General features: G+C 43.0%; 1 protein-coding gene across 1 annotated transcript in view; it reads right to left on the reverse strand.

Annotated features, from left to right (window-relative positions):
* Positions 1 to 7,292: 7,292 nt before the first annotated feature.
* Positions 7,293 to 15,077, reverse strand: part of gmcl1 (germ cell-less 1, spermatogenesis associated) — a 33,052-nt gene continuing 25,267 nt past the window's right edge. The window contains exons 13-14 of the mRNA XM_033014163.1: positions 11,988 to 12,075; positions 7,293 to 8,253 (exon numbers count right to left, since the gene is read on the reverse strand). Of these exons, the coding sequence (XP_032870054.1) occupies positions 8,125 to 8,253; positions 11,988 to 12,075 (217 nt within the window). The 3' untranslated portion in view covers positions 7,293 to 8,124. The remainder of the gene's footprint in view (positions 8,254 to 11,987; positions 12,076 to 15,077) is intronic.

Consider the following 15,077-nt stretch of genomic DNA (forward strand, 5'->3'; position numbering starts at 1 on the left):
CTGCCTGTTACTCCAGCTTTTTTGTGTCTATTGACCATAGATTAAAACTGAAATCTGTTTCTCCACTTTCTCATCCTCTTCCTACACCCTAGGTGGCAATTTACAATTAACCTACTTGACCGAAGATAGACACAAAATGTAACCCAGCGGGTCAGGCAGCATCTATGAGGAGAGGGAATCGGTTACGTTTCGCGAGTACTTTCTTCAGACCAAAGATTATAGAGCTCCTCTATAATCTTTGCTTCAGACTACTTCATCAAATTCTCCCCAGAGATGCTGCCTGTCCCTCTGAATTACTCCAGCATTTTTTGTGTCTATTTTCGGCGTAAACCCGCATCTGCAGTTCCTTCCTCCACAGTAACTGGGACCAACTGCTTTCAGTGACTTTGGCTGAGAAATGAACATTTTCCGTGACGCCAAATTGATTCGCCAACCTCACCCTCCAGAGCAATATGATTTATTTCCACCTGAGAAGATTGCTTTAAAACCCCGTGTAAAAGGCAGCAGCACTTCTGACTGCACTATTCCCTTGGCGTGTGCCTGAGATTTCATGCTTGCATCTCTCAATCTCAATGCCTTGAAGATACGAGTTTTATCGGCAGCTGGTGTGCTTTTGGTTGAGAGGGATATTGGCTTCAGAGAGTGGTGGTATGGCCAAAGGCTATCTCTTGTGCTCCCATCTCAATCTACACGGTTGGAGTGTGTGTTAGGGTGGTCCCCCTTGTAGGTAGGATGTCTCATTTCTTACAGACCATACCACACTGGCCGCGCCGCTCTGAGATAATGCTACATTACTGCGGGGTGTTGCACTGAGGCCTTATATGGAAAAGAATGTCGGTGTCTGAGCCAATATTCTTCCCTCAATCAACACTATCCGAGGGTGTTGAGGCATCCGGCGTTGTGCCAATTAGCTGGAATGTTTACTTACAATAGTAGCGACGGTAGTTGGAAAGTAACAATTTGGCCGTGAAGTGTTTGGCAACATTTCAATCATGTGATGCAGCAGCATTTTCTCAACCTTGTCCTGTACCACAGGTTTGTTACTGTAAGAAAGAACTGCAGATGCTGGTCTAAATCGAAGTTTAAACACAAAATGCTGGAGTATCTCAGCGGGACAGCCAGCATCTCCGGAGAGAGTTAGTTTAGTTTATTGTCACGTTGCCATAGAGGGAGTACAGAGAAGGTTCACCAGACTGATTACAGGGATGTCAGGACTTTCATATGAAGAAAGACTGGATAGACTCGGTTTGTACTCGCTAGAATTTAGAAGATTGAGGGGGGATCTTATAGAAACGTACAAAATTCTTAAAGGGTTGGACAGGCTAGATGCAGGAAGATTGTTCCCGATGTTGGGGAAGTCCAGAATAAGGGGTCACAGTTTAAGGATCAGGGGGAAATCTTTTAGGACCGAGATGAGAAAAACATTTTTCACACAGAGAGTGGTGAATCTGTGGAATTCTCTGCCACAGAAGGTAGTTGAGGCCAGTTCATTGGCTATATTTAAGAGGGAGTTAGATGTGGCCCTTGTGGCTAAAGGGATCAGGGGGTATGGAGAGAAGGCAGGTACGGATACTGAGTTGGATGATCAGCCATGATCATATTGAATGGTGGTGCAGGCTCGAAGGGCCAAATGGCCTACTCCTGCACCTATTTTCTATGTACCGAGGTACAGTGAAAAGCTTTTGTTGCGTGCTATGCAGGCAGCAGAAAGACAATAGACAATAGGTACAGGAGGAGGCCATTTGGCCCTTCGAGCCAGCGCCGCCATTCAATGTGATCATGGCTGATCATCCACAATCAGTACCCCGTTCCTGCCTTCTCCCCCATATCCCCTGACAATACATGATTACAATCGATCCATTCACACTGTACAGATACATGATAAGGGAATAACATTTAGTGCAAGGTAAACCTAGCAAAGTCTGATCAAGGATAGTCTGAGTGTTTAAGAAGGAACTGCAGATGCTGGAAAAATCGAAGGTAGATAAAAATGCTGGAGAAACTCAGTGGGTGAGGCAGCATCTATGGAGCGAAGGAAAAGGTGATGTCACCAAAGAGGAAATTGGTAGTCAGCACTGCTCTCTGGTTGTGTACAGCGTTGGAATATTTTGGAGGACCAAGAAACCAAGAACTTTCCCACTCTAGCCATCTACATTAGTCCCACCCGCCCGCGTTTGGACCATATCCATCCAAACCTGTACTATCCATGTTTCTGTCTAACTGTTTCTGAAATGTTGAAATATTCCCTGCCTCAACTACCTCATCTGGCAGTTCATTCTATACACTCACCGCCCTTTGTTTGAAAGAGTTACCCCTCGGTTTCCTATTAAATCCTTCCAACCACTGAAGCACATTCATTCTCAGGTCTCGGAGGTTAACACACTGGAATATGATGTCTGATGGAGTGGTGAAGGCAGACTCTCATAATCGGCAAGACATAGGCTGCTGCAGGCTGTGCTGGTAAATTAGATTAGTAGGTAGGGATAGGTACTGTGGTCAGCATGGATATACTGAGCAAGGGGCATGTTTTTGTGTTGTGACTCCAAATGCATGACTCAAGTCACAAAGTCTTAATTCGAAAAATGCATGGGAACAGAGATTTCTCAATGCACATTCACGCAGCCTGTCCATTTGTAGCCCGTGAAGTCCAAAATCTTCACCATTTCTGTCCGAACCAAGACTCTGACATTCATTTCACTGCTCTGATTCCTCATGGCACGTGGCTCAGTGCTGCCACCTGCAGGGATGCTGAGATCTTACAGTCGTTTTAAAAGTGCATTGCAGAATGGTCGAAGAACGACACTGAAGGATTTGCTGCACTAATAGAAACATAGGAAAAAAGGCGCAGGAGTAGGCCATTCGGCCCTTCGAACCAGCACCGCCATTCAATATGATCATGGTTGATCATCCAAAATCAATAACCCCCCCCCCCCCTTCCTGCTTTCCCCCCATATCCCTTGATTCCATTAACCCCAAGAGCTAAATCTAACTCTCTCTTGAAAACATCCAGTGCCTTCTGTGGCAGATAATTCCACAGATTCACAACTCTCTGGGTGAATATTTTTTCCCCCTCAACTCAGTCCTAAATGACCTACTCCTTATTCTGAAACTGTGACCCCCCTGGTTCTGGTCACCCCACAGATGCAGGCATAAAAATTCAGACTGAATCTCTGATACTGAGGGAGTGCCCCCATTTCCTAAATCAGCAGACAATGCTTCACAAGTATGATGCAAGCTATCCAGAAACATGTCTGTTTGCTATCAGGTTGTCTAGGAATCTCCCACAGGTTATGGATCACCGTACTCTCATAGGAAATGACACATGATAGGAGGCAGATTAAATTTAATGTTGAATGATCTGAAGCGTTATATTTTGGTTGGAAGAATGAGAAAACACAATACAAACAAAAGGCACAATTTAAAAAAGAGTAGAAGAACAGAGGGATCTGAGAAAATACAGACAGTTTGCTCAAGCGGGCAGGGTGTTGGATTTCCACTGTGTAAAAACATATGGGATGTTGGGTTTAATAAATACAGACAAACAGTACACGTACAATGAAGTTATAACGCATCGTTTCGAAACACTGAAGTTGTTATGACATTAGGGAGAGTGTGGAAAATATTTACCAAAACATTTCTCGCAAAAGTGGAGCTATCATCTGGAACTGGAGAAGCTGGAGTTGTTCTCCTTGGAATGGCAATTGCAAGACATTCTAATAGAAGTGCTTAAGATTATAAGAGATGAATAGACAATAGGTGCAGGAGTAGGCCATTCGGCCCTTCGAGTCAGCACCGCCATTCAATGTAATCACGGCTGATCATCCCCAATCAGTACCCCGTTCCTGCCTTCTCCCCATATCCCCTGACTCCGTTATCTTTAAGAGCCGGAGCTAATTGGAACACACATTGGATTTAAACTAAAACTGTTTTCATTGGCAAATGGATCAAGAACCAGGACAGATAAAATTAAGGTAATTGGCAAAAGAAACAATAATTACATTAAGAAAATCTTTATTATACAATGAATGGTTAGGGCTGTTGGGCCTTTATAATGTCTTAGGTGGTTCAGTATATATAGTATTCAGTATATATAGTGACTAAGACTTTTGCCTCCATCACAGTGAGGAGGTGCTTGGTGAACTCAGTGTTTGTTTATTGTATGTTTTGTTATTTATTATTATTGTGTATGACTGCAGGCAGGGAGAGGGATGAGGAGAGGGAGATGGAGAGGGGGGAGAGAGGGGTGGGGTACGGGAGGAGAGAGGGATGGGGGAGAGAGGTGTGGGGGAGGAGGGAGATGGGGTAGGGGAGGGTGGGGGAAGAGTGTGGAGAGAGAGTGGGAGGGGGAGAGAAGTGGAAGAGTGGGTAGGGAGGGAGGGTAGAGGGGTAGGGGGAGTGGTGGAAGAGGGACAGAGGGGTAGGGGAAGGGGTGGGGGGTGAGAGGGGAGGGAGGGGGAAAGAGAGGGGTTGGGTAAGTGGGAGAGAAGTGGAAGAGTGGGGAGGGAGGGGTAGGGGGAGAGGTGGACGAGGGACAGAGGGGTACGGGGAAGGGGGCGGAGGAAGAGAGGGAAGGGGGTGGGGTAGAGAGGGAAGGGGGTGGGGGAGAGAGGGATGGGGGTGGGAGGAGAGGGAGAGGGGTGAGGAGAGAGGGGTGGGGGAGGGGGGAGATGGGGTACTACCATGAGGTACCACCTCCAGTTTAAATTCCATTTGGAATATTTTGGAGGACCAAGAAACCAAGAACCAAGTATAAATTTTGTTTGAGAATCTTCCCTGGAAATAAGTTGGGGTCTTTTTTGTAATTAAACATGCAATATAAAAATGTAAGCTGCTGAAATATTGGAGCTATTCCGCTTCGATGGTAAACATTTACAGGCTATGTCACTGTTTCAAACATGGCTAGAAATGATTGAGAGGTGAGGACTTGGTAAGGACACCATGTTCCAGACGGTTGCTATGAGTCGCAGATTGCAAATGCTGTTCCACACGGCAAAACTTTAACTCCTTAAGTGCTGGTACTCGCGTGATTCTGACCTGGGATTATGACACAATGGCAATAGTAGTGGCCTCCCATATGCTAAACGTGCATATCTGTCCCTCTTCTTCCTTGCCTCAAGCAGTAAACAGTGGGGATAGAACACAGAGAATGCTGGTCATCAAGGGGAGGGATAAGGGAATAGGAATAATGATGCCGAGGGGAATAACGATCGGCATAAAGTGAAAGGAATAGGGGAATAGCAATTACTACAAAGGAAGATGCAGAGTCTCTTGCCCACAGTAGGTGAATCGAGGACCAGAGGACATAAGGGGAAAAGATTTAATAGGAAACTGAGGGGTAACGTTTTCACATAAAGGGTGGTGGAACAAGCTGCCAGAGGTAGTTGGGGCAGGGACTATCACAACATTTAAGAAATAGTTAGATAGGTACATGGATAGGAGGTTTGGACTAATCGTGGACGTGTGGGACTAGTGTAGCTGGGACATGTTGGCCGGTGTGGGTAAGTTGGGCCACACTGTATCACTCTGTGACTCTATCGGTGGGCTGGAGACCCACAAAGGTCATAGGAAGAAGGACTGTGGATGAGTGAGAATTTTATGTTCGAGTGTGAGAGGCTACGTGAATGAAATTTAAGCATGAATGGGGGGTGTCAAAGAATTGGCCCAGACCCATCAAGGGGACGCCAGTTGCTTATATGTTTATACATTATGGACCAGAAAGTGAAAAGAAAATAGAAAAATGGTCAAGAGTGGACCGAGGGGAAAGGAAAGGAATTCCTCTGACAGAACATTTAACTGCGATTGAATAGTGTCTGCAATAGGTTTCACGAGAGAAAGAGAATTTTAGAATTTGTGACTGTGCTGCTCTCCTTATGCACGTAAATAAAGTATGTTTGGAAAAGAGTGCATGTGGTCAGAGTCCTATATTATTCGGCAACGCCATTCAAGAGCTGAGCTCGCGTGATTCTGACATGAATGGGGGCGGGGGAGGGGGGGAAGAAATACATCAAAAGGCTACTAAAATAAATCCAGTCTACCTTGCCTCAAGTAGTAAATAGTGGGAAAAAACACAGAAAATGGTGTAAATACTCAGCAAGTCAGGCAGATTTTGTGAAGAAAGATGCAGTCAATATTTCTGAAATGCTTCCACATATGTTGCCCGACCTGCTGAGTATTTCCAGCCCTCTCTGTTTTTATTTCAGATTTCCAGCATCTGTAGTTTTTTTTTAGTACATAAGGCTTGACATGTTTAATGATTATCAAATAGAGTGCATCACTCGGGTACAAAGCAGGTCGTGCATTCCAACACTGTAAAACAAGGTACTGTATCAAAGTAAAGATTGAAACATCTTGATCATTCCCTCTCTAATCTTCCATTTCTCGTTCAAACATTCTAAACATGGAAAACTGTGGTAATAAGTGCAATAAGGTCATTAAACTGTTTTTAGATGTAGTTATAGGAAGTGCTGGAGAAACTCAGCGGTTGCGGCAGCATCTATGGAGCGAAGGAAATAGGCAACGTTTCGGGCAGAAACTCTTCTTCAGACTGATCTAGTTATAGGAAGACTGTTGTGTTGTGACAACGCATTGTAAAATACAGATGTAATTACAGACAGTGGTCAGCAGAGGACACCATTGCCCTTGCAATCAGAAAGTCCAAAGTGAAAAGGCACAGTTGAAAGATATTAGTTCTTTGGACCCATTTGCTTTGGGATGGAGAAGAAGGAGAGCTGTTTGTTTCTTCCTTTCAGTCCTGGTTTTAAAGCTTCACCCAGGAACAATTCTGGCCTCCCCTGCAGCTTAACGAAGAATCTTGAGCAAGAGACATGGCTAAGGAACCAGATCTCACAAAGTGGAGGCGCAGTGGTAGAGTTGCTGCCTCACAGCGCCAGAGACCTGGGTTCGATCCCGACAACAGGTGCTGTCTGTACGTAGTTTGTACGTTCTCCCTGTGATCGCGTGTGTTTTCTCCGTGTGGGTGCTCCGGCTTCCTCCCACATTCCAAAGGCGTGCAGGTTTGGCAGCTTCTGTAACTTGTCCTTTGTGTGTAGGATAGAACCAGCTTACAGGTGATCGCTGGTCAGCACACACTTAGTGGGTCGAAGGGCCCGTTTCCATGCTGTGTATCTAAACTAGACATATTGATGTCCCAGGATGAGTTGAGAAAGATCAGATGGACCCATAATTTGCTGAATAATGCTGACATTTCAGCTGCTGGTGAGTAATTGGAGCTAAGCCATTCAGAAAATAGTATTAAATTAGGGTCAGAGATAATGTGGATGATCAGTCTTTTGCCCAGGCAGATGGCATCTAAAATAGAGGGTATATTTTTAAGGTGAGAAGGGAAAGATTTAAAGGAGATCGGAGGGACACTTTAATCACGGAAGGTGGTGGAAATGTGGAACAATTTGCAAGAGGAAGTGGTAGAGGAAGGTATAATCATAATGTTAAAAGGGCATTTGAACAGATTATTCATGGATAGGAAAGGTTTAGCGGGATATGAGACAAACGTGGGCAAACGGACATTGATCAGCTTGGACGAGTTGAGCTATAGGGCCTGTTTCTGTACTGTATCGGGCAGTTGTAGCAACACTGCCTGAGAAAACCTTGAGTAGGTCTCCTGGGAAATAAACATGGAGAAGGAGCAGGTAGAAGCAACACTTCACGTTTGCATTAATTAGGACAGTTGTCTTCCTAGATAGCAACTGAATACCTGTTCTTATTAGACTGGTTACCCCCCTGATTGCTGTTCAAAATCATTCACACAGTACACAGCTTAGTCAGGGAGACAAGAACAGTTTGTTTGGAGCATGTTTATCCCATCTGACACATTTATAACTGCATATCTCCATTTTACGGTTAAATTGTCCCAGAACACAATTGCTTTTCTAAAAAAATAACAATAAATTGCAGAGCAAGAAAAGTAGATGCAGCGGTTTCCTTCCCTTGTGACTCATGGCGTGTATGATTTCTTTATTCCTTATGAGCAGTTCCTCAGACCGATGCACTGAACAAGCGTTCAACTGTCCCCCGAAATGGTTAAAATGACCGTGAGCTGCTCGTGGAGAAGAGCCAGTCATCTGGACGGAGAGCACGTGGACAGGGACCCAACAGTGACATCCCATTTCAGTTCTCACTGTTTGGCGGCTGCTCCTCACTCTCAGCTTTTGTCTCTGGTGATGTGTAAAGGAAGTTGCAGCAAATGTAGAGTGGGAACATCAGGAGCCGGCTGTCCAGATTCAGCACAATCTGTTCCTGTGACCCAAACAAAAAGTGGTGTAAGAAATACAGGATGCCAGATCATGTGGAAGAGCGTAAATGGCGGCACTGTGATTGAGTTGCTGCCTTACTGCGCTAAAGACTCAGGTTTCCGATCCCAACTACGGGTGCTGTCTGTATGGAGTTTATACGTTCTCCCTAGGACCTGCATTGATTTTCTCTGAGATCTCTGCTTCCCTCCCACACTCCAAGAATGTGCAGGTTTGTAAGTTAATTGGTTTGGTCAAATTGTAAATTGTCCCCAATGTGTGTAGGGATGTCTGGTCGGCATGGACTCGCTGGGCCGAAGGACCTGCTTCCGCTCTGTATCTCTAAACTAAACTAAACGCAAGAGAGGTAATCACGCGAGGTCAGCAGTCCAAAACTACAAACTACTTGGCTAATGTAGGACTGTGCATTTGGCACTAAAGTAGAGTGTGCGAGGAGTTGTTGGTTTGGGATTAGTCACATGTGCAGCAGATGCTCTGTGCACTGTCTGAGCCAAATTTAACTCCCTAAACCTGCCTTTCCCCCAAATATCTTATAAGATGGCAAAAGAACATCAGTATCAGACTTAAAGTAAACAATTGAATCAACATTAAGTGCTGCCTGCAGATAGGAGTTTTACGCTTACAGTAAACCCTTGTTTTAACAGACCCCATCATAGCGGATTTTGGTTATAGTGGACGGACTTGCCGAAGGCATTGCCTGGGTCGCTGAGTTACTCCAGCATTTTGTGTCTATCTTCTCTCACTCCCCATGACATAAGATGTGGCGCTCTGAACTATCTTCTGTGCTCCAGTCCTGGTCTAACAATAGTTTTGTATAAATTGTATCCCCTTGTATTAAAATCCTCCATATTCAAGGACAACATTCCTGTTTTTTCCGACACCTGCCCATCGCTTGTTAATGATTTATATACACTGTATATATGCCGAGAAGATTGTCTTAAATCAGCTCAGGGCATTGTTCATGTACAGCCAGAATTATTTGCATATCATAGAATATATGCTGCAATGAATAAGGCAATGATGAGATGTTTCATGTTTGCTTTTCTGTCCTCCCTATAATTATTACCTCTTCACATCATACTACTCGTAAATGCCCATGTGCAAGTGACGAATAAAACTTGATTGATTGAGGAAAAGTACGAATAGAATGTAAAATAACAAATGTAACTCCTTCAAAAAGCAAGCTGCTGGAGGATCTCAGTAGGTCAGGCAGCAAGCACCTGGGGAGGCAAATAGACAGATGACATTTCGGGTCGAGACTCTTTAGTCTGGGGAGCAGCGTGTGAAGTGGCGAGATAGAAAGCAGGAAATTACAGGCCACAGAACTGAACATTGTCACAATGAAACTGTTCGAAGCTATCTTTAAAGATGTTATTACAAGGAACTTAGAAAATGTAAAGGTAATCAGGCAAAATCAACATGGTTTTGTGAGCAGGATGTTGTTTGGCCAACCTACTGGAGTTCTTTAAAGAAATACTGCGCCATGAACCGCACTTGGATGAGCTATATTTATATTCCCCAAAGGCATTTTGATGAAGAGGTAAATTCATCAAATTAAAAACTCATGATGTATGCAACATTCTGACATGGACAAAATAACAGCTGGAATAAATGGGTCTTTACTCTGTTGGGGAAGATGCAGTGCAGTGTGCCACAGGGATCAATGCTGGAGCCTCAGTGTCACACATTCCTTAGTGTCCTATCATTTACTATTTGTGTCCTACCCCGATTTGATTTACCAAAATGTAATATCTTGCACTTGTGGGGATTCATTCATCTGACAAAGATCTGCCCAGATTTGATTTATATCCTGCTGTAGCCTTAAACCCCTGTCCCACTTAGGAAACCTGAACGGAAACCTCTGGAGACTTTGTGCCCCGCCTAAGGTTTCCGTGCGGTTCCCGGAAGTTGCAGGTGGTTGCAGGTAGTGGAAGGAGGTAGGGAGACTGACAAAATTCTCTGGGAACCTCCGGGAACCGCACGGAAACCTTGGGTGGGGCGCAAAGTCTCCAGAGGTTTCCGTTCAGGTTTCCTAAGTGGGACAGGGGCATTAGACAACATTCCTCCACCACCACCACCACCAATTTCCATGTCATCTGCAAAGTTACTTTCCTCTTCACTACCATGTTAGCTTGCTGTCTTTGCCTTTCACCCGTACCAGAACACGCTGGGCCTGAACTCTTGCTAACCCTGCTTTAAAAGATTCCCACATAATCAGATGTTGTTTAATCCACATTCACCTGATCCCAATCTACTTTTGCTCGGTCATCTCTTTATCGAAAGAGGTAGGGAAAGTAAGCTGCAAAGAGGCAAAAAGGAGGCTATAGAGGAATTGAGACAGGTTAAATAATTGAATAAAGATCTAGCAAATAAGAGTATAAAATGTGGGAAAATGTGAAACCATCCACTCTGACAGGAACAATAAGAGCACATTATCATCCAAAGAATTAGAGATACAAAAGGATCTGGGTAAACTCCTGCATTTCGCAAAAGGATGGCATGCACATACGGGAACTAATTAGAGTTATGGTGCGATACAGTGCAGAAACACACTCTACCGCTCACTGAGTCCATGCGATCATTAGCCACCCATTTGCATTAATTCTACAGAAACAAGGAACTGCTGATGCTGGTTTATAAAAAAAAGACACAAAGTGCTGGAGTAAATTAGCGGGTCAGACAGCATCTCTGGAAAACATGGAATCAGTTTGCAGAAGGGTCCCGACCCAAATTATCACCGCTCCATATTCTCCAGAGATGCTGCCTGACTCGCTGAGTTACTTCAGCACTTTGTGCCTTTTATTGAATAATCTAAATAATTGGCAGAGCAGATGTGACGGACTGAGTGGTTTACTCCTGATTCTAATTTGTATTCAAGTACTGGCTGAATCTCCATAGTGTGTAGTTTAGCTCTTAGTTTTCAACAGGGTTATTACGCGCATTGTTTAATTGGTTTTCAAATCCGGAGATCAAAAAGTTCCCAAATATGCAATGTGTCAAATTTTTTTCCATCAAAGGACCGTAAATCTCATCGAGCAAACTATCATGTGGATAATCAGTGCTTTAATTACGTCTAAGGATCAAACCTATTTTCTTTAAGAACGCTAATAATGTCAGCTTTTTGCTTGGGTGTGAAATACAGGTTGAAAACAACATGCATTTCCTTGACTTCAGCTTAGCTAAGATGTCTATCTGGAACTAAGTGTACCCTAGGGCAACATGTTTTACAGTCCAAACGTGAATATTTTCCAGGATACCAATGTGCTGCAGGTGCAATCACTAGCAATAAATGTTACGCCTTCCCCGTGAAGAATGAATGATAAGAAATCCAAGCAGTTTAATTAAGATTCTAATCAACCCTACTTGATGATGTTTCACAGCTTCACTGTTGCTTAGAAGTGATTGAAGGCTATCCAGACAAGAAAAGAATGAAGCTGTTTAGATTATATATACACCAGGAGTTACATTCCTTCATCAACAATCTCAAGGATTATTCAAAGCACTAAACAATTAGAAGCTGTCAGTCTAATAACTTCGCAGGAATTTCACTGCTTTAGTTTTGTAGATTGTTACTGGTATCAATTCCAATGTTAACACAGACTGTCTCTGACATGCTGCCCCTTTAGAAAGTTGATGGATTTTAAAACATCGGAAGGGTATTCCCTGGGAATTCAGTAAGGAATATTCCTATTATGTGTTAGTTGGTGCTTGGTAACATACCTGGTCTTTCTCCAGTGATAGGACCTGATAACCAGCTGATCGACTACAGATCACTTTCCCATTGCTGTCAAATGATGCCAGTCTTAATCTGCAACAGATAGGATTTACGTAAAATAAAACCAGGAAAATATCAATTAATATCAAAAGTAATTTACTTTGGATGGTAACTGAAAAATAACTACTTCATCTCATCCTAGCTCCCAGTTTGTAAGCACAGGTTACTAAACCAATTGCTAACTGGAGTAATAATGTGTTGAATATTGTGATGAGGGGTAATGCCTTGCCTGTCTTTTCAGGCAATCGGTTCAAGACATTACCATTTTTTGGACAAAATCTTAATTCCTCAAGATCTATTAAACCTAGTCATTGACCCTCAAGTAAGGGAAGAAGGCTGTTCCTACTCATGTGGTCCATGGCTTTGATAATTTTCAATCAGTCAATTAAATCCCATCCCAGATTCAATTTTTTCACCCCCAAGGCAAACAAGCACAACACATTGTTTAAGAAGGAACTGCAGATGCTGGAAAATGGAAGGTAGACAAAAATGCTGGAGAAACTGCAGCATTTTTGTCTACCAAGTACAACACATACACTCTTCCTCGTAACTAAAATTTCTTAACTCTGAAATGATATGTAGACGGATTTACAGAAAGATGCCAAAGCAACAAGGTTGGCTGAGTGGGTGACTTTAACTTCCCCAATATTGACTGGGACTTGCTCAGTGCCAAAGACATCGAAAAGGCAGAATTTGTGAGTGTCTCCAGCAGGGTTTCTTGAACCAGTAAGTGGACAGTCCAACCCAAGCAGGGAACATACTGGAGCTTGGGTTGGAGATGAGTGAGGAACAGAAGGATCTCGATGCTCAACTTCCTTGACTGTGGAAACACAGGTAATTAGAGTGATTAAGAAGGCATACTGTATGCTTGCCTTCATAGGTCAGGATATAGCATATAAAAGTTGGGACATTATGCTTCAACTTTATAAAACACTGGTTAAGATGCAAATGGAATTTGTGTGGAAGGGCAAAAAGGTTAGTTCAAGTTCAAGTCCAAGTGAGTTTATTGTCATGTGTCCCTGTATAGGACAATGAAATTCTTGCTTTGCTTAAGCACACAGAAAATAATGTGCACACAGAAAGGGCAAAAAGATTAGCATGGACATGGTGGACGAAATGTCCGCTTTCCCTCATGTACAACACCATGACTCTGCAGGAGATATGAGAGTGTAAATATGTCTTTTGTCACCTGTGCTAAAAATATAACACAATGGCAAAAATATATATGGAAACAGTGCAATGTATTTTGCATAAGTGACCAAGGATTAATTTCTAACTCAGCTGTGAATTGTTTCAAGATACTGTAGACTTTGTTCCCAAGCTGATTTTATCTGAGTTACATTATGAATTAGACTGCAGTTTGCGAACATATCCATTCCCTGTGAAGTGATGTCCCAATAATACTTGGGGATTCATTGGGATTTTGGCTCCTAATTGAACTGAGATTTGTGAGAAGGTGCAGCTTTAGTGTCAGAAACCCTCCAAAGAATGACTTAAAACCCAATTTAGTGCTGCCCCGACATTTGACATTCTATTCTGCAGTGCAATTGAATCATCATTCTTAACCTCTTTTATTGAGACAATGAATTGGATTTTTTTTAATTACAGCTACTCTATAATGATCCTATGCATCAGGTAAGAGATAGTGGAAGTCATTTAAAGTCCACAAAATTGATAGCATTTATCAAAATAAGAACCAATAAGTGTTTGTAGCTGGCATTTAAGGAGGGGGTCGCATTACAGATTGCTTGATTGAAAGATTCAGCATGGAAGCAAGTTCTTCAGCCCACGCTGACCTTTGATCATCTGTTTACATTAGTTCTAGTTTACTCTACTTTCGCATCCACTAGGGGTAATTTAAAGAGGCCAATTAACCTACAAACCTGTGCGTATTTCGGATATGAGGGGAAAACGGAACGCCCGTAGGAAACCCACGCAGTCACAGGAACAATGTGCAAGCTCATGCAAAAGGCACCCAAAGTGAGGATCGAACCCAGGTCTTTGGCACTGTGAGGCAGCAGCTCTACCGGCTACACCACTGTGTCACCCTCTAACTGTGATGTGACTAGACATGTAACTTCTCCATAAGTGAGGGAGAACCTGCTTGAAGCCTGATCTACCATGAGATGATTACTCATTTATAGTTTAATTATGTTATGTTATTAAAAATATGTTATTGCTTTGCCAATTTGTGCCATGTTTTCAAAACCAGTTTCATTTCTTACTCCCTGCAATCAAAATCTCAGTCGCCCCTCAGTACCAAAGTGGCTCTAATCAAAATCACTAACGATACCTCAGTTAATAATTTCATATAGGCAGCTGATCACTCATTGTTCTTCTCGACCTGCTTGCAGACTTTGACATGCCTCCTCATTTCTATAATGTAACCGTACGGACTACTCTTGCCTTGTTCATTTCTTATTTACTCCAATCACAGGTAGAAAGACACCAGCAGTACATTTTCTTCCTGCCTTTACACAATATCCTCTGGTATTCCTCACCGATCTATCTACGACCCCTTTTTATTTGTCTTGGCATCAATCTGGCAACATGAGCTCATTTGAAAATACATTGGCATTTTCTACATGTGTTCAGTGGATAATCAGCTCACTACCACTCTTTTAACCCCTTTCAAACTCTTCACATTGCAAGACTATTTCTCTGTGAATACATATTTTCTCCAATAACAAAAAATTGTGAGGCTGGAAGTCACAGATTTAGGCCACTATTCCCTATTCACTGACTCCATCACACTGTCTTGCAACTGCTGAAACTGCGCAAGCAGTTTGCAATCTAGGTATCATATCCTAACCTAAAGTAAAGCTTCCAACCAAGGCTCTATGCCAAGTCTAACGCATTTCTATATTTGTACACGGTCAGATTCTGCCCCTGGCATAGCTCATCTGCTAACATCTGTGTTGATTTGTTGTTGTACCCTTGACTTTCTATCTATCGTCCATAAACAAAGTCATCTAAAATTCTGCTTTTGTGCATGGGCTCCTGGTTAAGTAGCACTTTATTTTTTAATCTCTTGC

Source organism: Amblyraja radiata, chromosome 39 (assembly GCF_010909765.2).
Source record: "Amblyraja radiata isolate CabotCenter1 chromosome 39, sAmbRad1.1.pri, whole genome shotgun sequence".
Taxonomy (NCBI): Eukaryota; Metazoa; Chordata; class Chondrichthyes; order Rajiformes; family Rajidae; genus Amblyraja; species Amblyraja radiata.